Source organism: Aplidium turbinatum, chromosome 2 (assembly GCF_918807975.1).
Source record: "Aplidium turbinatum chromosome 2, kaAplTurb1.1, whole genome shotgun sequence".
Taxonomy (NCBI): domain Eukaryota; kingdom Metazoa; phylum Chordata; class Ascidiacea; order Aplousobranchia; family Polyclinidae; genus Aplidium; species Aplidium turbinatum.
The window spans coordinates 26657628-26682692 of NC_137473.1; the positions used below are offsets into that span (position 1 = coordinate 26657628).

Here is a 25065-nt window from a genome sequence, read left to right on the forward strand (position 1 = left end):
CCAGGATCTCAACTAACCTTTGTGTCAAGTAAATTAGTCCGAGACCTGGGTTTATCTCCTTTCGACAATGTATCGTTTAATATGGATACAATGATTGGGAAGAAAGCAACCAATGCTGATTTAGTAGAGTTTAGCATCCAGTCATTAAGCACTGGAGATTTGTTTAACAGCATTACATCAGTAGTCAACCCCCCTTGGGGTGATGATGTTCACGCACTGCCACACAGACAGAACGTGAGTGACTATCGGAATTTTGATGATGTAGAGATTTTTTCCTTAGACAAAATGGACACGGTCGACGTACTTATAGGTAACGACAATGCTCATCTCATGTTGGTCCACGAGGAGCGCCCAGGAGGAAAGGTTACTGACCCACACGCAATTCTTACTCCTCTTGGTTGGCTGGCCTGTGGTGGGAGACCACCCATAGAGGCGAGCGTTACAAAAGTTGGTAAAACCAGTCTGGCTTTAGAATGTGATGTGATATCTTACCTCAAATCTGAAGTTAAAACTAAAAATCAGGAAATTAATGACCTGAAAGAGGTGATTAGGGAAATCTCGATAAATGACGAATTACCTCAGTTATCTCGTAATGATGTGATTGCAACTCAACAAGTCGAACCAAATATTAAGTTAGAAGGGAAACAATTTGAAATCCCCGTCCCTTTGATGAGTAACATCAACTTACCTAACAATTATAAGCTGGCGGTAGACAGGGCTGCGGCACTTCGGAAAAAGGCTTTGAAACAACCCGACCTTTGTGAATATCTAACCGATACGATGAAAGACTTGCAGTCGAATGGCTATATCGAGCGTATCGATGACGACTTGAGTGCAACTCACGCTACGGGTTGTACATGGTATCTGCCATATTTTGTCACTTCGCAATCTAAGAAGCGCATTGTATATGATGGGAAGTCCGAATTTAACGGCGTGTGTGTAAATGACATAATTATGTCTGGCCCTGATCTTTTGAATCCGTTGCTACATGTGCTAACTAGGTTCAGGTTAGGGAAATTCGCCTTGATGGCCGATGTTACAAAATGTTTCTTTCAGATAAGACTGCCTGCGAGGCAGAGGAATCTCTTTCGAATACTCTGGTTTGACCAAGATGACATAGAAAACGGCAAACTAGTCCCATTTCGTTTTTGTGTCCACCCTTGGGGTGTGAAAAGCAGCCCGTATGTAGCCTGTTTAGCCTTCAAGAAGATGGCTGAGCAGAATTCCAATGAGGCATGTAAGTTGACTTTAAGTAACGTTCTGCAGAATATGTACATGGATGACTTTATCTTTTCAGTTAATTGCTTGGAAGACGCAAAGAAAATCGCAGATGAATCAATAGAATTATTTCATAGTCGTGGCTTTAAACTAGTAAAGTGGAGTGCTAACAGAAGCGCTATGGATATTTTAGCTGGACTGACCAGTGAGTCCCTGGCGCCTGCTATCTGTGACCTTGATTTACATGCGGACGGGACGTATTTACCGTCTGCCAAGACTTTGGGCTGTGTGTGGCAAACAGAGTCTGATGAGTTACTCATTAAATGCTCTCTAGAGCCCCTGGTTAAGTACACACGTAGTAGTAGTAGTCCAGTTTTAATCCGGTGATGTCCCCGTTACCGAGGGTGGCCGGATTCACCTCCAAGTGCCGCAATCGTCTTCACACCCTGCCTCCACATCGATCTGTCTAGCGCGTCCTCTCTTGTCAAGCCCACCTTGCTGCTTTCTTCCTCAACTTGCTTTTTCCATGTTTTCTTTGGTCTTCCTTGTTTTCTATGACCCTCCACTCGCAACTCCAGCGCTCTTCTCAAAACATCATCTTCATCCCTTCTCAAAACATGCCCATACCACCTCACTCCATTCGCTTTTGCCAACTTATCAACACTCTCATTCAACCCAAGCAAGCTCATAAGTTCTTCGGTATTCCTTTTGTCCATCAGCTTTACACCACACATTGCTCTCACCATCGCTCTCTCAGTTCTTCTTAAAATCGCCAATTCGTTTTCCCGTAAGCACCATGTCTCACTTCCGTACAGCATTGCAGATCTCACACAACTAATATAAATTCTTCCTCTCATTTTCAACGGAAATCTTCTACCACATAACAACTCTCGACACTCTCTGAATTTCACCCAACCAAACCTTCCTCTTGCAGTCACTGCCGCTTCACAACCACCACTGGCATTCAATCTATCTCCTAGATAGCAAAAGGCATTTACTGATTCAACTTCGTCATTCAGCTTTTCAACAGGACCAATCATTCCTTCCTCAATCTTCTTGCATCTTTCACATTCAAAACCATCTCCAGATCTGCATGTCACTCTCTTCATCTTTGCACATCTTCCATGCACCCATTTCTTGCATTTCGTACATGTAACAGAATTTGCCATCACTCTTCTTCCGCAGACGCCACATGGGTCAATTTTGCTCATTGTGATTTTCCCTTCCGTTCCGCTTATTACGACCTTTGTCTTTTTGATGTTCACACGCATACCTTTACATTCAAACGACTCCTTCCACTTCTCAAATTTCCCTCTCAGATCTTCCATTGTGTCACTCAACAAAACCAAATCATCGGCGTACAGTATCTCCATTAATGAATCTTCTCTTACACATTCGGTAATCACATCAATCACAATGGCAAAGATTAGAGGAGAGAGGACAGAACCCTGGTGTACACCAACCTTCACCGAAAACTCGTCTGAGAGGGCAGATCCAACGCGAACTCTCGTCCTTGCACCGTCGTAAAGACCCATTACGGCTTGCACGAGAGCTTCTGGCATTACTTTTTTTCTCATTGCCCATTCCATCACTCTTCTTGGAACTCTATCAAACGCCTTTTCCATGTCCACGAAACACATGTACAAGTTTTTACCCTTGTCTCGATATTCCTCTTGCAACCTTCTCAAAATAAAAATAGCATCTGTCGTTCCCTTCCCAGGCATAAATCCACACTGCATCTCGTCCAGCTTCACCACAGATCTTATTCTATTCTCCAACACCCTTTCCACTACCTTCATTGCATGCTCCAACAGTTTTATTCCCCTATATGACCCACAATCCATTACATCACCCTTTCCCTTGAAGATGGGTATCACCACACTCATCTTCCATTCATTTGGCATTCCTTTTCCATCTAACACACGTTGACTGATTTCCTGCATTGCTTTCAGTCCTGTCTCTCCACTTGCGCGTATCATTTCCACAGTGACTTCAGATAGTCCAGGAGCCTTCCCCGATTTCATTTTCTTCATTGCTTGCGTTACCTCCTCTCGAGTAACTCTCTTTAATGGACCTGCTACCACGTCGGCTTCCACATTTTGATCCCAATCGTTTTCCTCGTTCATTATCATCTCCATATGTTCTTTCCAAATTCTTCCACGATCTTTCTCACTGAAACCAAGTTTTCCATCCCTTCCTTTAATACATCGTCCACCATCTACATCTTTCCCATCCCGCTTCATAACCTTCATAAACTTATATACTTCGTTAGGACTGTTTTTTAATTTGGTCAATTCCTGCTCAGCTTCTTTCTTCATAGCTTTTGCAACTATTCTCTTTGCCCGATTTTTCAATTGCTTGTACTTGAGCTTAGTTTCTTCTGATCTATTTCTGCACCAAGCCTTGTATGCGACTTTTTTCTCCCCAATCACTTCCCTCACATCTTCATTCCACCACCACGTATCTCCTCGATCCATCCTGCCTTTTGTTTTCCCACAAACTTCATCGCAAGCTTGCAAAACTCCATTCTTGAAGGATCCCCATACATCATTCACATCGTTGTGAACAAGACTTTCAACTCTCTTTTTAAACCTTTCTCTTGTGTCGGCATCTTCTAACTTCCAAACTTTTCTTTTGATCACCCTTTTTTTATTTACAGTTTTCTTTAGACCTTTCTTGTCCAAATCGATAACCACCAACCTATGCTGAAGTTCGCATGGTATCGCTTTCACATCTTTGATCAGTTTTCTGTTTTTCCTGCATACCAACCCAAAGTCAATTTCGGTTTCATTTCCACCTGCACTGAAAGTCACTTTTCTTCCTTCCTCTTTCTTAAACCAGGTATTTGCAACACACAGGTCCTTTTCATCACAAAACTCAAGTAGTCGCCTTCCATCGCGATTTCTTTCTCCCACGCCAAACCCTCCATGAACACCTTCAAACCCATCAATTTGTTGGCCAACGTGGCCATTAAAGTCCCCAAGACCCAATACAATTTCCTGATCACTTCTTGTGCTCCATTCATAGGCCATTTCATCATAAAACCTTTCTTTTTCTGCATCGGATCTTCCACTTTGTGGTGCATAAGCACAAATTATTCTCATCACTACATTCTCGACCACCATCACTATCGCCATTACTCTGTCACTCTGTCTACGAACCTCAACAACATTTTCATATAGCTCTTCCTTTACCAAAATCCCAACTCCTCCGGTCCCAATATCATTGCCCGACCACCACAGCTTGTATCTCCGTCCTTTGACACCCAAAAACCTGGCTCCTTTGTTCCTCCATCGGACTTCCTGTAAACAGCAAACATCTACCTTCCTCATTCTCAGCTCTTCACTCACCTCAGTACCTCTACAACGCAAACTTCCAACATTTAGACTTCCCAGTCGTATCCCTGAATTTTTAACAGAAACGTCAGACAACCCGGAGATTCTTCGCACCCCCTGCCCATTTAAGGGCTGCCGGGGACTGGGGGCCATTCTATTTTTGACACTCATCATTAGGATTTTTTGGTGCATGTTTTTCTACAGGGAGCATGCCCTTGCTTACCCCCAACCTCCATTTAAAGACCGGAGTGGTCTTGATGACCGGATGCCTCTGCACGACAACTAACGAGTTCGGCCAACCCGGGTTTGACTTAAGTTTTCCTTCTTGAAAGATGTTGCCATTGTAGCCGTTGTAGCATGTAGCTATCATCCGCCTACGCCGCCAACCTGCCTGGCACGGGCATCAATGTCAGAAGTGAGGTCCAGAACTACCAGCGGGACGTGTTCCGGTGCCAACGGGCCCAGACCTGGAGTAAGGTGCTACCTCTCCTCCTGATATTGAGGATGCAGTTTAACGTCATACCCAGGACGAGAACTATGAACTACGTAGAACTATGCTAAGTCAGCTGGGACAAAACTTCGACCCACTTGGGTTTTGTGCCCCATTTTTTGTAAAGGCACGTTTGATCCTTCAACAACTAGCCATCGATAAATTGGATTGGGACGATGAGATCCCTGATAGTGTTGTTAAGGATTGGACCGTTTGGCTCCAGTCCTTGTCGCTCTTGAAAGAATTTTCGTTACCGAGGTGGTACTTTGTGGATGGCATAACGCCAGGCCCAACTGACGTTGTGACGTATCAGTTGCACGGGTTTTGCGACGCTTCTAATCAAGCATTCTCGTCCGTGGTATATTTACGTAGAGTCGTGAATGATATGCCGAGTGTCTCGTTTGTACTCGGAAAGTGCACAATTGTGCTAAAAAATCAGTTCTCCTGGCCTATCGCCAGAAAGGAGTTAGTGGCAGCGGTAAACATGCTGGAACTTGTTAAGCAAGCAGATGAGGCTTTAGGATCTTTAAATTGTGAGAAACATTTTTGGTGTGACTCTCGTACTGTTCTGCAATGGATAAAAAATCCTGACTTGCGACTCGCTAAATTTATTGTAAGAAGGATCGATAAGATCTTGCTATGGTCCAAAGCCTGTGACTGGCGATACTGCCCAAGCAACATGAACGCGGCGGACGTAGGCTCTCGCCCAAATCTTGTGCTGAAAAAAGAGTCGCGGTCGCTTTGGCTAAACGGCCCACTTTTCCTTCAACAGGCGGGTAAACTGACACCTGGACAAGAGGCTACTGCAGTCCATGCCATTAAAGCAGATCTATCAAATGTGCCGCATGGTGGAGGTTTAGATCGGCTCATAGAGAGCGCACCAACGCTATATCTGTTACAAAAAAGAACCTCTTACCTTACTGCCTTTGTTGAGTATGTTCGCGCTAAGGCCTTGAAGAGTGAATTTGCCATACCAAAGTTGAATGCCCCTTATCTTGACAACGCACTTAATAACATTGTACGGTATGTTCAGAAATCGGTGTACGGTGATGTAATACAACAGACCAAGGAGGAATCTCCAGAATCCTTTCAACATGTATTAAAGCAATGCATTGCGAATGCCTCTACTAATAAACAAGCAAACCTGAAAGAAATTACCCTTTTAAAGAAATACAGACCCTGCGTGGACAACTTAGGGGGACTCCGCATCGAGGGCCGCTTAAGCAAATCCCCTGCCATCTCATTGGAGACAAAACATCCCTTGATCCTGCCCTCCAGGCATCCGTTAACAAGACTTGTCGCGCTATTTTACCATAACCGAAATTCGCACAGCGGTTCTCAACACACATTACTTTCCTCCAGACAAAGATTCTGGATAGCCAATGGCAATGCTGCTGTGCGGAAATACTTGTAACACGACTGCACTGTGTGTGCTATAAATAAGGCACAACCCATTAGACAACTTATGTCTGACTTGCCGCAATCTCGTACCACGGCTAACAACAAGCCCTTTTTCAATTGCGGCATCGATTATTTTGGCCCTTTGCTTTACGCAGAGGGAAGAAGTCACAAGAAAGCTTGGGGTCTCCTCTTTACATGTATGGCCTCTAGAGCGGTTCACGTAGAATTAGTGACTTCACTGGCGCTCAATGATCTTTTACTTGCATTCTCAAGGTTTTGTGATTTACGTGGGCCGGTTAAGACAGTTTACTCCGACAATGGGAGTACCTTCCAAGCTGCCCAAAAAAGTTTACCTGAAACCCTCCAGTCCAAACCATTTCAAAACTCCTTGAGAAAGGAAGGGATTGACTGGGTTTTTATTCCACCTTATGCTCCAGCCCAAGGTGGTGCTTGGGAATCAATGGTAAAACAAATCAAGAATGTGCTATATCACATCTTGGATACGAACTCACGTAAACCAAACCTTATCGAACTAATTACTTACATAAGTAATGCTGTCCGCATCGTTAATGAACGCCCTTTGATCTCAATCAGTGATGACCCCAAAGATTTCACTGCTATCACACCTGCAACTCTTTTAACTCCATTTTTTTCTCCACTCTCCGAATTAGGTCAACCCGCTGAGCGAGATCACCTTAGAAGGGACTATCGCTTCAACGTATCCTTGTCCAAACAATTTTGGGACAAATGGGTAGAATTCTACTTACCATGGCTGCAAGGCAGAAAAAAATGGATTAAATTACGCGAAAACTTAAAACCTGGCCAATTAGTTGTGTTGGGATCTCCAGAAGATATTGCAAAAAGAGGCAATTATCAAATGGGTAGAGTAGAGGAAGTCATTCCTCAAATGAGGAATGGTAAGCCCATTGTAAGAAGGGCTAAAATTGCCATCTCTCAATGTGATGAACATACAGGTGAAACCAAAGTGAAATTGGTCTTAAGAGACATCTTGTGCATTGCCCCAGTTGAGATGCCGTAACTTGGGCCGTAACTGGGCTCGTAACCTTGGGCCGTAACTTGGCTCGTAACCTTAGGCCGTAACTTGGGCCGTAACTTTGAACCGTAACTTTGTACTTTTACTGTAGCCCTTAAACCAAAGCCCCTTGACCTGCTCATCCCACAGTTCGGTAAGGTACTCGGGATCCTTGTTATTTAGGTAGTTTACTCGATCGGTGGGTGGTGGACAACCCTGCTCCCAACGTAATTTAATACGTCTGCTAACTCTATATGCTTTGTACCTTTCGTATGTTTAACATACGTGATGCCCTGTGTAGCGGTTTTCTTACGTATCACATCAATTTGTGTACCATTTGCGACGCTTTGCTTTTTTTTTTTTTCTTATCTGTGCGCATCACGCCAATTTATGTCGAGTGTTATTCGAGCTTCATGTTATTCCTTGCATTTGCGCCAGTTTGTGTAACTAAACTTCATAGTCGACGTTGTCCGGCAACTCATCACTTTGCGTTTATTGTGTTAAATCCTGTGTGATTAGTGTTCGATTCAATGTATATGTATACTTACTCAATGTACTTGTATCGACTCAATGTATATGTATACTGTATAGCTTACTTCTAATTGTTCTCTCCAGCCTGCTGCAGCAGGCAAGTAATAACGTACATGTTAGTAAATATTTATGTGTAGGCCTGGCAATGAACCTCTTCTTTAATCGCTTGTAATTATGTGCCATAATTAGAGGCCGCAATGTTCCAGAGGCTCATTTGTTTATTGTTTCTACGCACGCGTCATCTGATTTGTTAGCGCTTTACCTGCGGGAAGGCGCCTTCTCAAAGGTAGAGCCAGCACTGTTCATTTTACTTTCAATCATTCCAGTTTTCTGTTATTTGCCGTCCGGATGGCTAAAATCTTTTGGTGTTACTGCTTGGTATTTGTGAAAGACTATTTTTAATCCTTCAATAAGAAAATCAAATCAACTTCAAAAATTGTGTGTTAAAAGAAGTCTTAGAAAGGATAGGGAAACTTATGTTACAAGCTCTCTAAATTTAAGTCTCTGTAAACAACTTAGAGGGACGAACCAGGCAGCGTAGACAGTTACAATAATAATAATAATTTTCAAAGGAAGTGTTTTGTTTGTGGGAAATGCAGTAAAGGAAGGAATGAAGTGGAAGGCCATGATGATGAGTTCTGCCATGGCATCGAAACAGTGACAGACTTCTGTTATCTGGGTGATCGGATAAATGGAAGTGGTGGATGTGAAGCAGCGGTGACAACAAGGGCAAGATTGGGCTGGGCAAAGTTCAGGGAATGTGGGGAAATGTTGTATGGCAGAAAATTCTCACTAAGGATGAAAGGGAAAGTATATCGGAGCTGTGTGCGGCCTGCAATGCTATATGGTAGCGAGACATGGATATTGAGAGAGAGTGAACTGGCAATCCTGAGAAGAACGGAAAGGTCAATGGTGAGAGCAATGTGTGGGGTGAAAACGAGAAGGGAAAAAAGGACTGAAGAATTGTTGGATATGCTAGAGATGAGAGAGACCATAGACCAACTGGCAAGGGCAAATGGAGTAAGATGGTATGGACATGTGATAAGGAGGGAGGAAGGAAGTTTTCTTAGAAAGGCACTAGATCTAAAGGTGGATGGGAAGAGGAAACGCGGTCGTCCAAGAAGAACGTGGAAACAACAAGTGAAGGATGAATTTAAAAAAGTCGGACTGAAGGAGGAAGATGCAAGGGACAGGGTGAAATGGAGAAAAGGGATTAAAACAATTGCTGCGCGGAAACAATCGGCCACCCCCACTAGTGGGGAACAAACCGACGATGGATTATGATGATGATGATGATGAAAGGAATGACCCAATACAAAGAGGAAGATAGTACACTAGTACAGATGTTGAAGAAGTAAGTGATGAATAATGATGAAGAAAAAAAGTGTGCTAGAGCCTGAACCCTATCGTTTTGAGCCTGAGTACACAGAGGCAGAGATCAATCAGCTTCACCTTGCTGATGTTTCTCAAATTATTTGCTGAAATTATTAGAAAATTAAATCTTAAAGCTCTTACGTTTACCTTGCTTAATACTAATTATATTGCGGAGTTGCACTTTCCCGTACTGGTATGTAATGAATTATTACCAATTTTATATCAACAGGTGTTCATGTTGTCACTGTGTGCCAATGGATGAGCAACACCAAGCAAAAACTGCAAAAACGTTAATGCACTTTCGTTCTTTTTTATAAAGAAAAAAAATGTCCACAATTAGTTTATAAAGTTAATGGTAAATCAGAGGATTTATTAAATCCTGCAAAATTGACAATTAGGATGCTCCCTAACATTTTGTAAATTTGTGTACTTTTTGATTTGCACAGAAATTTTCTCACCTTGTTTTCATAATTTTTTGCTTCAACTGCTCCCCAAGTAGATTCGCTTTTTGTTGATCATTTGAGCTTAACAATCCATCAATAAAGGTAAAGTGTCCGACAGCCCCTGGCATCGAACCTGAATGATGGCAATACAGTAACAGTTTCAAAAGCACTAAATTTGAGAAAGTCATTTCATTCATATATTGCAAAAAATAGAAGTTTTATGTTAGAAATAAGTTTCCAAACAAAAATCAAACTATGCAGCTATATAATTAGGACAGAGAGCCCATAGTTTTGTAGCCACGGCTGCAATAAAAAAAAGACTTTTGAATTCAGATGGAACCCCATGCCATACTTTATGACCCCTTATTAACATCTGCCTTTTACCCAATTCAGTACGCACTATCAAAACAAAATATTTAGTTTCTCGGCAGCCGATTTGTAGCAAGAATTGACAGCGATAGACACGTGTTTCGCCCATGAGGCTGGGCTCATCAGTATCGCACCGTATTCTGCCACAAATTTATTCGACCACCCGACAAATTTATTGTCCAGTTAGTTTAACTCTTATCTTTGTGGAAAGAAAAGAGCCAACAAAACCAGCAGGCGCCAGGGCAGAGGACATTATGAAGAAAGGGGCGTTTTTCCAGGCTATCAGCACAAGGCTTAGCGAATCACAACTGCTCGCTGTACTAGTGAGTGCTCAGCCTTGTGCTGATAGCCGGGAAGAACGCCCTTTCTTCACAATGTCCTCTGCCCTGGCGCCTGCTGGTTTTGTTGGCTCTTTTCTTTCCACACAGATAAGAGTTAAACTGACTGGTAAAAGCGGTGGTCGAATAAATTTGTGGCAGAATACGGTGCGATACTGATGAGCCCAGCCTCATGGGCGAAACACGTGTCTATCGCTGTCAATTCTTGCTACAAATCGGTTGCCGAGAAACATATTGTTGATTGGATGGTCTGAATGGCTAGCGTGGAAGCTACACCGTTATGGTTAGCGAGTCGCAACTGCTCGCTGTACTAGTGAGTGCTCAGCCTTGTGCTGATAGCCGGGAAGAACGCCCCCTTTCTTCACAAAATATTTAGTTACTGCTGGATTATTGCCGAGTATTGTGTAAGTGGCTGTGTCAGCGGCTGTATCGGAGGATGAGGTTGTCGCGTCATCAGACACATCAAGAGGCTCATCGCTTGGCTGTAAAAGTGTAAATCTACACTGTCTTCGCCGTTCGCAATGGAGCGTTTACGTTTTGCGACTTTCGTGCTTTGATACCTATCCACAAGCCTCTTTCGCAGAGCTCCATCAGTGTGTTGACTAAGGAACAAATCTATGGCTGTGGCATAATGACTGGGAGGAATGTCTAACCCTAACCTTACCACCGCTCCTGTGGCCTCGGCATTTTTATTGCCGACGCTAATGCACCATTCATGCATCTGCATCGGCAATCACCTCGGCAATTGCCGAGGCTAATTTCGAAGACTGGGTAACAAATCAATAGCTCATTGCGAGAAGATTGCCTCGATTTACGTATACACTCACATAATTTCGGCACAATTAGGATACTGCGAGCAACACAAAGCCTGTTGGATAAAGAACTAGTCAGAGTCGGAATCATCGAAGGATGAGGTTGTCGCGTCGTCACTGGAATACTTGAAGACGCAAAACAGTCCTTTCATGAACGCGCGATGCCATATGATCGGAAGCATTACTTTTCTTTACTGCCGAGTGCCGAGAACCATTTATTCGATGAAATAACTTTTGCGTAACAATTAAGCCAGTATTTGTAAGGTTGCAAACTTTTTACAGTTCACAAGAGCATTGTCAGCGCATAAAATAACTTGCGTTATACTCTGGGCTACCGCCGTGTGGCACGATGAAGAAGTGCATGAAATTTCGTTTGATTAAAGCATACGGCAATTGCTGCCGCAATCCAAGGTTTGCTGATTTGGCGACGGCAATGTTTTTGCCGTCGTAGATGGAAGCTAATTTCGAGGGCTGAGCATGTGTCTTTGAAACATTTCCGCTGAAATTATCATTGATGACATAATAATGTGCTAGATCAGGTTTGTAGCTACGTTTTATAAGATTTGAAAATCTGGTGTAATTTTGTGGCATCTGGTGAAATTTAATGAGATTTCTGGTGACAAACCTATTTGAGAATTTGGCAACGCTGAGTCAAAGTGAATAACGATCATCGAAGTTTCAATGGCCGCCATGTGCTTGTGATTGGCTGCCGCACAGCTTGCTTCAGTCAGACGTGTTTCGCCGCCAGAAAAATTGCTTCGAGCCGGATCAGAACAGGATCATTTAAATTTCCAAAACCATTACATCACGGCGTACTAGTAGGATCAGGATCTTTATTATACCACAATAACTTCAGGTTTGTGTTCTTCAGATTAGTTTGAATTTTAGACGACAAGTGACTCTTTGTACCCCACCTTGTGAGTACCATCTGCACATAAGCAGATGAAAAACAACTTGCCAACAAAGAGCCTCCACCTGGACGGCAGAGCTGCAAATGTTCTATTAAATCGATTTAAAACTTTGTGTAGAAGTAAATGTGCCTGGAATACTATGGACTTTTATTTACAAAAAAATCACTGTTTTCGTGCTAGTCACTGCATAATCTATGAGGAACACAGTTGTGGCCCTCGCACTAAGATGATTATGTGCATTTGGCCCATCAGTGCTGCAAGTGTGCACATCCCTGCTTTAACAAATAAATTGGATAACAATGAAAAAAAATTGTACCCTGACGATTTAGCGCTTATGGGAAACTGTTGGAAAGAGATGAAAAAAAAAGTATGTCAAATGGAAAAATGTATTGGAAAATAAAGGTTTAAAAGTGAATGTGTATAATATGAAAGCAATGAAAATAAGAATATAATGTATAAATGAGGTATTGGCAGTCAATGATAGGAATCTACGCGCAATATGTGGCAAGAGAGTAATAAGCAATTCTATTCAGTGTCCTGAATGCACGTTGATCAGTGGGATGCGTTTTGAGTGTAGAAGATGTGATTGAACAAGCTATTTCTAGAGAACATACCTTATTATAATAAAAAAATATATAAACTTTGTCTTCACTAACTTACAACCTGCACAAGCATTGCTGGGAGTAAAGGAGTTATGATAACAAAAACAGACACTTTTATGGCTACAGTCCAGTCGTTGAACGATTTGACCGGGAAAAAAATAATATTATAATCATGCTTTTTTTTTATTTGCGCCCATTGCGATAACATACAGTACACTGCGATCACAGATGCGATACAACAGACGACAGGGAGCAGCGAAGTGACATATAGTCTTTGAGTCAGCTGCTCCCCTTATTTTGGCTTGATTTTAACTGTCTTTCGCCGACACAGCTGCGTGCTCTGGAGCGGTGTCGAACCCACGTCCTTTCGAACGTTGCGCAGACGTTCTCACCACTCGGCTACGCAGCCGACTACTATTAAGCTGAAACTTTGTCAGGAGGTTCGATTGGTGATGTGGGCCCCACCAAAAAAAAGCCCCATAATTCCTCTTTGGGACTGGTGAGTTTTGGCCATTTTTCCATAACGTCAGCAGCTCCCATAAATTCAAGAGTACGACTAGTCTGGGAGCCAAACGCCATTTTTCCTCTTAACCTTGCATTGCGGTATTAAGTTTTTTTTACTGTTGATTTTGGTAACCAAGGGTCTCTATTTTCAGAAACTGCTTGATGACATGTTGTCACCTTTGGGCAATTTGAGAAATTCAAGATGGCGTCCAAGATGGCCGCCATTACCTATAAATGACCATAACTCCCTATCCATTCACCTTAGGAAGGTGATTTTTGACTCTATACCTACATTGTAGGGGTCAAGCTATCCATTGGAACTGATTATTATCTTAATATCGTATTACATACACAATGGTAATTTCTAAGATGGCGTCCAAGATGGCCGACATTACCTATAAATGACCATAACTCCCTATCCATTCACCTTAGGAAGGTGATTTTTGTCTCTATAGGCTACTTAGGTTGTAGGGGTCAAGCTATCCATTAGAACTAAGTAGGCTATTATCTTAATATCGTATTACATAATGGTAATTTTCAAGATGGCGTCCAAGATGGCCGCCTTTACCTATAAATGACCATAACTCCCTATCCATTCACCTTAGGAAGGTGATTTTTGTCTATACCTAGGTTGTAGGGGTCAAGCTATCCATTAGAACTAATTATTATCTTAATATCGTATTACATAATGGTAATTTCCAAGATGGCGTCCAAGATGGCCGCCATTACCTATAAATGATCATAACTCCCTATCCATTCACCATAGAAAGGTGATTTTTGTCTCTAAACTTCGGTTGTAGGGGTCAAGCTATCCATAGAACGAAGTATTATCTTAATATCGTATTACATACACAATGGTACATGCACGTAAACTTTATGGAGTAGTACTATGGCATCCATATTTTATTAGACGTCGTACCATCTCTGGGGCTAGTTCGACTTCATCAGGTAGGGTGACTGGTTGAAGGGACTTGTTTTGGTCATCCTTTACCCAACCATATTTCGTTTGATCTATCGAAGTGTTTTGAATGCAGTAGCCTTCCCAATTTTGAAATTGGAGGCGACGATGTCACAGCCAGAAAGTGCATGTGCCGTGAGTAGTCATTTGACTACCTGAAAATGCTTCTGTACAGTTTTTTTCTTATATCAAGCATCGTGCTTCCTTTGATTGGGGACTCCATCAATACAACATTCTTGAGATTTGCCATGTGATGATAATGCAGCAACAGTACAAAGACGTCAGTGTCATCGGCAACGACAGTGATTTTGCTTTTTCATTTTGCGCGGCACCACTCAAGACCTGTTGAACAATGACGTTATCTGCTTCTTCGTGTGAAGTTAACAGATCTGCCCGTGAGATGACAACTCCACCTTCACTGATTTTGATTGGCACCGGATCTGCTCCTGTTACCACTAACTTATGATGTTGTGTGTTGTCCTCATGCAACTTCTTATCCTGGACAAAATCATCAACTATCAGTTGCTTCTTGTTTTTGGAAGCGGTTAGTAGAACCTTCTGCGCTGCCAGCAACTCTATCAGACACCTCAACTTGGAGAATTTTCTTTAAGGTAGATTTAGATTTCGCAACCCTCATATCTCCAGTATCATCAAACATGGATGTTGAAACTGACGCAAGTTCATGACCAAGCACAACCTTGTCCAGCCCAATAACCTGCAGGCAAATCACCCTTGCGTAAATCTAGTTTGGGACAAACGACGTGTGAGACTATCACTTCCGAATTCTTTGTATGCTTCATGCAACTCAACTGAATTCAGGAAGCCGGATGAGTCTTTGGTCATTACAACAAGTGATTCAAAGGCACGATCAATAATAATTTGGCTATCAGACTTGGTTGCAGCTGAAGCCACATTTTTTCTGACAAGAAGCTATTTCGGCAATCCACATGATACCTGGCATCAGCTGCGTGAAGGTCACTTACAGTGCTATCTACCCTTTGTCGCACAACTTCTGATAGCTCATCTTGACGCCGTTCGCAGGCTTTACGTATAGTTTGCTCGAGTGACTTCTTGCCACTTGCGCTGCCTATTTCCCGACATAAATATGCTGGTCGCCAACGTTTTGGGTGTTTCGGATATTTTTCAAGCACACAAGTTTCACCACAAAACAAACAATGTACTTTGAAGATAAACCCTGGTAGTGATGACCGTCTCCTGGTCTTAGGCGGAATGTAAAACGAGTAACTTTCTGGATTCTTCCTTTTTTGCCTTTGAACCTGGAGGTTTGAAGTGTATTTTGAAGCACAGTTTCTGTGACATTTAACTGTGCATTCAGGATTTTCCCCCAATGTTTTTATCAAGAAGTTCATGATACCTATCCCCATAGATTTTGCTATGCTTGATAAAGTTTTGAATACTGACAGGACCAGTGTCTTTCAACGGTTCAGCCTTATTCTCACATCCAAATTTGGACAGGAAAAAGCACTGTTCTCCATTCATGTTTCACTATTGGTGATCGTCATACTATACTATAGTCTATAGGCTACGGGCAGCAGGGCTTGATTAAGGCTGACGGGGGCCCGAGGCACAGCTAAGTTTAGGGGCCCCTATTGGCAATCGCTTTCAATGCAGAGCAGGAGTGCTCAACTGTTACTGCAAAATCGTTACACAATTTGAAATTGTTACTCAAAAATAACAACTGAGCACACACTGGCACAACAACTTTCACTACCTACGCATGCGGTACTAATGTAAAAAAATGGGGGCCCCTAAAACCAGGGGGCCTGAAGCCTGTGCCTCATGTGCATCATGGTTAATCGGGCCCTGACGGGCAGCACCTAAAAAGACAATAGTGAATTATTAGTGCCCGTCTACTACAATATGATATTTACATGGGATTTAGGCTACAGGGAGGTAGGCTATGCTCATTTATAGGTAATGGCGGCCATCTTGGACGCCATCTTGGAAATTACCATTATGTAATACGATATTAAGATAATACTTCGTTCTATGGATAGCTTGACCCCTACAACTTAAATATAGAGACAAAAATCACCTTCCTAAGATGAATGGATAGGGAGTTATGGTCATTTATAGGTAATGGCGGCCATCTTGGACGCCATCTTGAAAATTACCATTATGTAATACGATATTAAGATAATAATTAGTTCTAATGAATAGCTTGACCCTTACAACTTAGGTATAGAGACAAAAATCACCTTCCTAAGGTGAATGGATAGGGAGTTATGGTCATTTATAGGTAATGGCGGCCATCTTGGACGCCATCTTGAATTTCTCAAATTGCCCAAAGGTGACAACATGTCATCAAGCAGTTTCTGAAAATAGAGATCGTTTGCTACCAAAATCAACAGTAAAAAAAACTTAATACAACAATGCAGGGTCAACCATCCTCGCTCCCGGACTAGACTGGCAAGTTAGTGATTTAATTTCCACCTTTCGTTGTAATAAACTCATCAAGCTTAAACCATGTCATGGCAGATTACGACTATGAACATATGACTATGAACAAAAGAATAAATTTTAAAATGCAATTTGTATTGAAAATACATGACGTTATGTCTTCCAACCTTATCACATATTTCTTCATCACGCTAATGTCTTATAAGAATGAATTGAAAACGAGTCTATTCACTAAAAATAAGAGCAATGGGACCACGAATCCTCACTGAACCAATCAGTAAAAGGTCTTGTTGTTGCCTACTGATCTCTGGAGCTGACACAAACCTTAAAAAATATGGACGTATTGTTGATATAGGATTTGCCTGTTATTACATATCAATTAATAGATATTTTATTTCACTGAACTTCAAACTCAAAACGTATTTGTTTACCACAACCAAACCAGTTGTGACGATCGAATTTGTTATTTATTATTTGATAAAATGTTTAGATGATGTCACGTCATTACGCCGATTTGAGATATTTCATGCATGACGTCGTATGGTAGGCACTTTAACCTACCACACTGTTCGAATTCATAACGCAATAATGCGTAACGTATATGACATCAATGGTGTTTTTGTCACAATTTTCCTTATAAACTCCATTGATTGCAGTCTTAAGATCCTTCTTGCACTCAGTTCATTAGCAGAAGAAAAAATGATATTAGCATCGAACACACGCAATCGAAATTACTACTCCTTTGCCTTAACCCATTAGGCCATGCTAGTTTTGGTGATGTAATTAGTTAAATTTCTTTGTATCAAAATTTTTCGGTAAAGACGATCAGAATATCGCGTGTTGAACCACATGACTGAAATCAGCTGATTTGCGTGTACATTTTTTTAAACAGTGTGTTACGTTAAAGTGCCTACCACGTCTCATGGATGAAAAACTTTTACAAGTTTTACACTCTGCTGATCGTAAAAAAGAAACACAAATGATAAATATTGGAGAAACTGAGTCTCTTTCAGAACTTAAGAATCGAACAACGCAAAACTGCTGAAACGAAACGTTTTGTTTAAGTGAAAGAATCACTGCAAGCAACCAATGCCAAAAGGAGCGCGCAATAAGTCATGGGAGTGTGAGGTATCAAAAATTTGAACAGGTTGCTATTTTTCTACATCAATGTGACGTTAGTTACAACTTTAAAAAATCTATATCTTTGCTTCTGCAGAAAATCCGCAGCAAACGGCTTTTTCTTACAAGTTTAGTATTGACTACAGTATCGGCCAAATTTTGCCGATATCGATACTAAAAAAATGGCCGATATAGCCGATACCGATATATCAGTACATCTCTATTTATTACTCCAAAATTGTCTACCATTTGTTAAATACAGTTGTTTGAAGTTATAACGCTAATTATTGATGACCCTGTTGTAGTTTTATTGCACCGCTTTATGTGTAGGGTTGTTCCATTATATTTCAACAAATTTTTTAGCAATTTTATACCCTATGTCTGGAAAACTTAATTTTGTTGATTGATTTGGTAAGGGTTTGACATAATGATGCTAATAAAAAAAAAAAAATTGAAATCGGGCCACCTGGTGGTGAGATATTGAAGTTTTAATGAAATTCGTCTGTCGATGTCAAATCCAATGTTTTAAAGGTCAAGGAATCTGAATTTGAGGTTAAATTAAGGATAAATCCACAAGAAAACATTGTTTCTTAATATTTTTTATTTTAAGGGGGACTAATGGGGACCCCAAAATGGGGATGAAGGATTGAATGAAAAGAAAAAATTATTTTTAGCATGTCATCTACATACCTTAAACCATACACCAATATGATGTTTTTTGATTACAATTGTGATCTTCACAAGAATTTTCAGTCTTTAAATAATGCAACCTAAATTTTTCAAAATTATCAATTTTTTGTCTGAAGAGAAATCTGAGTCAAGAAAAAGATTAAAAACCACAATATCTTGCATTTCTGCAAATAAAAGTTTTTCAGGTTTCACACCAACTAAAACAATTTCTTATTTGTGGGACTTTTCTTTCCAACTATTGATCTGGAATTTGGACTACTATTTATTAGATGAACTTGAAGACATTCTGATTTTTCAGGAGTCAACCACGAAGGACACTCGATTATTTTTCAGGTTTTAAAGTTTATGATTTGGATGAAGAAATTAGCTTTCAACAATGGGTTTCAACAGACAGAACGACTCTAATCACACAATGCTTGCCTGTAACAGAGTACATTGGTTTATTGAGCACTAAAATTGATGATTTAACTGGTCCTTTTTATATAGCCAAGAGTCAGTCAAGTTATTTGAAAGACCGAAAGAGCATGTTGCAACCGGATGAAGCACTTGTGTTGGGAGATTTTGCTGAAAATTTCCAGTTTGTTATTCAAGATGAAATACAGTCTTTTCATTGGTGTAAGGATTACTGCACTCTTCATCCTTTAGTTTTGTACTTTCGAAATGGCACAGAGGTACAGTCCCAATCCTTTTGTGCTATTTCAAATGATCTAATTCACGATACTTGCTTTGTGCACTATCTTCAAAACATTTTGTGTAGTTATTTGAATCCAATCTCCCCCAGATACAACATGTGGAATATTTTTTAGATGACTGTGCTGCACCGAAATGGCTCGTTTCGGTGAGTCCGATCCCTATTCGGTGAGTTTTTTCAATTTTTTTTTTTAAATTACCGGGTACCGTAGCCTTATTATCATTGCCGTTTTAGGGTTAGAGGTTAGGAACTCACCGAATCGGACTCACCGAATAGTAGCAGACCCGTGCTGCACAATATAAGAATTTTAAAAACATGCTGAATCTTACATTTCATAAAGAAGATTTCAAAATCAGTGCTAGTAGGTCATTCTTTGCTTCCAGCCATGGTAAATCTCCTTGCGATGGTGTTGGAGGCATTGTGAAGCGCCAATTACGAAGTGCAAGCTTGTCTCGTCCAACAACAAACCAGATTTTGACAGCAGAAGCAGTTTATCAATATTGCCAAGAAAGCATAAAAAGCGTTACACTCTATTATATTTCCAAAAATGAATTGACTGATCACCGGCAACAATTGGCAGACCGTTTTTTGTTGGGAAAAACCATCCCAGGAACAAGAAGAACGAACATCTGATGATTCAACATTTGCTGGCAAGCACTGCTTTTTCAGAAAAGCACGCAAGTACAGTGCATCTGATGTTGCACCAATGACATATATAGCATGCAAGTATAACCACTGTTGGTGGCTTGGTTTAGTGGAAGAAGCAAGTGAAGAACATGCAGATGTGCTTGTCAACTTTATGCATGCCAGCTAAGTGGATCTTTACAGAATTTTATCTGGGCACCAAAAGAAGATAAATGTTGGGTGGATTGCAATTCAATCATTGCAAAAATCAGTCCTCCCACAACTCAAAATGCCAGAACATACAACTTTGACAAGGGAGAATTGGATAATGTTGTACAATTGTTTGCTATTATGACATGAGGTTTTAAAATGTACTCATAACCATTAACCAGTTGTATGTATGGATTGTATGTATATGAACCAGAGGCACCCCATGCTTGTCTGACCACTTAACACACAAAGGCAACCTTTTTAGGGTTCAGTTTGCAAGTCTTTAGTCAGACTGGGCTACCACGACGGGTAGGCTGCTTGGCCCCATTGTAAATCTATTTGAAGTGTCTTTCCCAAGGACACAACAAACATATTTTCAAGCTCTGGTATCAAACTGGTGGCGAGCCAGCAATCTTGCAATTACCATATCAGCACTCCTACCACATGAGCCAAAAGATGTATCCAGGCAACAGAATCACTAGATGCTTATATTGGTACTAGTACCATAAACTGTATCTTTTTTGTTGTTGTGACATGCTGTACTTTTTAATTTGTAACTTTTGCTTTGTCGCCTAATGTTTGTGACAGGGCTGGGCACATATCATTGTATACATATATACAGTATACAACTATACATTTATACAATAATTCATGTCGAGTACAAAATTAGTAGTTTTATGTGATTAGAAGCTGCAATGATACAATATTATACAGTACACCAGGCATGATAATTAATTGATTTTTTTTTTTATACATTCTAGTTGGAAATGCCAGGTATAATTTTACATTTTTTTTCATGATCTTATCAATTGTAAGTCCAATTACTTATTAAAAAAGAAACATGCAACCTTAGCTATCCAAAAATATCTTTGTTCAAAAATTTCATACTGTCCTTCATCCCCATTTGGGGGCCCCATTTATCTCCTTTAAATCTTTAAAAACATTGTTTTCTTGTGGATTTATCATCAATTTAACCTCAAATTTAGATTCCTTGACCCTTAAAACATATGATTTGACACCAACATCAAATTTCTAGGTGGAGTATAGCTCCCAAAATTAAGACATAAATTTTGGAGCTCACATATGCCATCTAGTGATGAGTTTCACTATCTCACTAACCGGTTGTCCGATTTCAAAAATTTTTTTTTTGTTAGCATTAGTATGTCAAACCCTTACCAAATCAATCATCAAAAACAAAATTTTCAAACAGGGAGTTTGGGGTTCGTTGAAATATAATGGAACAACCCTGTACAAAGATTCCAAGATTACAACACTCCTTTGGACAACTTCTGGAATACGCAATAGTGAGTTTCATTTTTTACACACACAATTAGACATGGCTAGAAATCGTTGTCGTCGAGTCTCTCTACGAGTGTTATTGCGATTTGATGTCTGAAAGCCCGGATCCATGTGTTTGCAAGTTTTCCTTAGTTTCAGATGTGTGGACAATTGCGTATCTTGCTACAAACCTGGAGCATATACCAGAACAGATGAGTAGTTTTTTCAAGAAAAGCTCAGTGCCGATTTATCAAGTATCTGCCTAGCCCTATAGCCAGGGTTGCCAATACCGTCCTTATTTCCAAGATTTATCCTTACTTTAAAGAGCAATGTCTTAGAAAAAATTGTTGTCCGGCAATGTTTTTGTTTTTGCTTTCAGTCCTTATTTTGTCTTATTTTTATCAATTACAATAAGTGGTGTAAGTACATCTGAGAGTCTGAAATATTGTAGTAGTCTGAAAAGTCTGAAATATTGTATGGCAGCGAAACATGGATATTAAGAGAGAATGAACTGGCTAACCATACTGTTTCGCATAGCTGAGTTCCTGCTACACTCGACTGCCGAGAAACACATGTTTTTGGAAAAGTCTTGATGGCTAGTGTGGAAGCTACACCGGTACGGTTAGCGAAACACAATGCTCGCTGTTCTATAGTGAGTAGTCGGGTAGTGCTGACGCCAGGAAGATCGCTCCTTTTCAACAGTGCATATCCTTGGCGACAGTTGGTTTAGTTGTTTTCTTTCCACAAAGGTAAGAATTCAATTGACTGATAAAAGCAGCGATTGAGAACTATGTGGCAGGAATTAGTGGTGCGGTACTGATGAGCCCAGCCTCATGGGCGAAACACGTGTCTATCGCTGAGTTCCTGCTACACTCATTTTTGGAGAAGTCTTGATGGCTAGTGTGGAGGCTACACCGGTATGGTTAGCGAAACACAATGCTCGCTGTTCTATAGTGAGTAGTCAGGTAGTGCTGATGCCAGGAAGATCGCTCCTTTTCAACAACCCTGCCTATAGTATATCAGGTATATTAGTAAGTTATAAATCTAAACCATACCCGTACTACTTGCATCTAGCAAAAGGGGTGGAGTTGAATGAAAAGAGTCCTGCACCACAGTTTCCGTTGTTGGTACTGAAGAGGAAGAGGTCAAATTAATGGGCGAGATGTTTGCCTTCTCTGTAAAATTGGTTTTCTCGTTTAAATCCATCTGCAAAAGAAACCAAATGCAGCATAATAAAACTAAAAAGCTAGAAACTAAGAAAATAAATCAATAGTTTTTTTATCTAAAGTTTAAACCAGTGGTTGTCTGTCCTAGGCATGATGTTAAAACTGCAACCGGTGGGAAAGGCTCCAGTGTGTGAACTCGGAGTTATAGGAAATATGGAGTTACCCCTTAGTTTTCCATTACTACCAGCATAGGCGTCGATTTTTTCTTAGAAGACAGGAATTCTGGGTGGGCGAGAGTTTTCACACAGATTTCATTGAATGTGTAATTGTGTATGTTCGCAAATTCGCAATGGTTAGTCTTTCTCACAAAGACTGTGTTTAGCGTCGCTGCAGCAATTAAGCTTTAATAGGTTTGATGTTTGCTTTCTTGCGCCTTGCGATCTTAGTTTGAGTTTGCTTCATGTTTAACTTTTCAATAATGAAATGACAACATCACGCGGTGCCCCAAATTTATACCCAGCAACAAGTTTGTGAGAAAAGATTTGTAAAAAGCGATTGTTTTAGTACGTCTTTAGTTTGCATGTAGAGTCATTCCATTATAATACAACAAATTTTCAAAAAATATGCAACCATGGTATCCCACTTTTTGCTCCATTTTTGATATGTTACTGTCTTTTAAATTTGCAATCTAACTAAAAAAAAATTTTCAAAATTGGACAAGCGGTTACCGAGTTAGAGACTTTTGAATTTTTGGACCGTCACTAGGTGGCGCACTCTTCTGTGTAACCAATTTTTGATTTCGGAGGGTATACTCAAGCTAGAACGATGGTTGAAGTGTCTATTCCACCATTTTCAAGGATGCAGAATCCATAAATTGCATTGTTTTTGGTCTAAATCAATTATTTTAGGAGTTATTGGACTTTTTCAAGTTTTTGGGCAAACCCCGAAAACCCCATGTGGGAAGCAAGATACAAGAAAAAAAAACTTTTTTATGGTTGTTCATGAACAATATTAACTAGGGATAAAGTAATATAAGATGACAGTTCTATCCTTTTCGTTTTATTGCATGGCAAAGTTGCTCTCGAAAAAAAGTTGCTCCATAGATTTCCTTTATCTCCAACTGAAAGGTAGTGCTTGGCTACCAATTTGCTCAAAATTAGTTCAAAATTCAAATATTTCAGAGTTATTGACTACCATAAAAGAAAACCACTTTCACTCATCATCGGTCAAATATTTCACCGATGTGTTTAGCTTTGTACAGTTCTCAGCATACTTGAACACTTACAATAAGTTCTGAAAAATATCAAAACATAACAAATTTAGCCTATGCACAAGGCCTTTCTAACCTTAAGTTGAAACTATATGAGAATAGTAAATGGCTGGCAACACAACAACCAGTTATTTTAGGAGTTATTGGACTTTTTCAAATTTTTGGGCAAACCCCAAAAACCCCATGTGGGAAACAAGATACTAAAAAAAACAGCTTATGTATGGTTGTTCCTGAACCGTATTAACTATAGAGAAAGTAATATAAGATGACAGTTCTACCCTTTTTGAAATACAAGCTGCAGATGTTAAACTTTGATTAGTAAAATTCAAATAAAATTCTGCTCTTTATATATACTGCTATTTCAATAAAAACTTTGTTTCATCACAGATGGCATTGTTATAAATATCCTAAATACTGAGAACTATAATGTAACAAAAAAAGAACATTTTAATTTTTTGTTTAAGTCAACTCTGTACAGCATCATAAAAACTTGTTAAGTGCAGTATGCTTACAGAGTGATGAGTTGTGCCATTTACAGGGTGCAGACAAAGTCCTTGGACTGCTTTAAAGTGTAATATTTCTGCAAATAGTGAATAAAATCGCAAAATATTTTAACGGTGTATGGCCAAGACAGTAACTAACAATCGTACAAAGTTTTAATATTCAATGTGTTCCCCTCTGGCCTGAATAACACGCTCACGTCTACTTCTGAAACTCTCTACCGCTTTACGTAGGGTTTCTTGGGGTATTTTGCCCCATGCTTTTTTGAGAGAGCACTTTATCGCCTCAACTGAGTCATGGGATGAAGCACGGGCATCTGCCTCCAAAATGGACCAAACACAAAATTCCATTGGATTCAGGTCTGGTGATGAGGGTGGCCGAACTTCCTTGCTCCAGAAATGAGGAAAATGGTTCTGGCACTTTTCCTGGGTTTTCTTGGACGTGTGGGATGGCGCACCGTCTTGTTGGAATGTGAATGGCTTCCTTTTGAAGTGTTTCTTAGCCTCTGCAAGGGCAGGAGTCAAACTTGTTTCAATGTACGAATTGGTGTTAACTTTAGCGCCTTGTGGAACAAAAATGAGGGGAGACCTCCAGGTTTTGGAGACAGCGGCCCACACCATGATAGAAGACGGTTTCTGGTGCATGAAAACTTTTTTCATGGAGTCAGGAATGTCTGCAGAAGACTTAGCAAGAATACTACCATCATTTTGTCGGTTACACACTGCTTCGACATTGAACAATTTTTCATCTGAGAAAATGATTTCTCCTGTGTCATT

The 25065-nt window shown here is 40.4% G+C and overlaps 1 protein-coding gene across 6 annotated transcripts in view; it reads right to left on the reverse strand.

The window, feature by feature from the left end:
* LOC145764953 (transmembrane and coiled-coil domains protein 1-like) overlaps positions 1 to 25065 on the reverse strand; it is a 183537-nt gene that overhangs the window by 102822 nt on the left and 55650 nt on the right. For all 6 annotated transcript variants that reach the window (XM_082576666.1, XM_082576667.1, XM_082576668.1 and 3 more), the window contains 2 exons: positions 22408 to 22558; positions 9841 to 9958 (listed from right to left, as the gene is read on the reverse strand). In XM_082576666.1, the coding sequence (XP_082432792.1) occupies positions 9841 to 9958; positions 22408 to 22558 (269 nt within the window). The remainder of the gene's footprint in view (positions 1 to 9840; positions 9959 to 22407; positions 22559 to 25065) is intronic.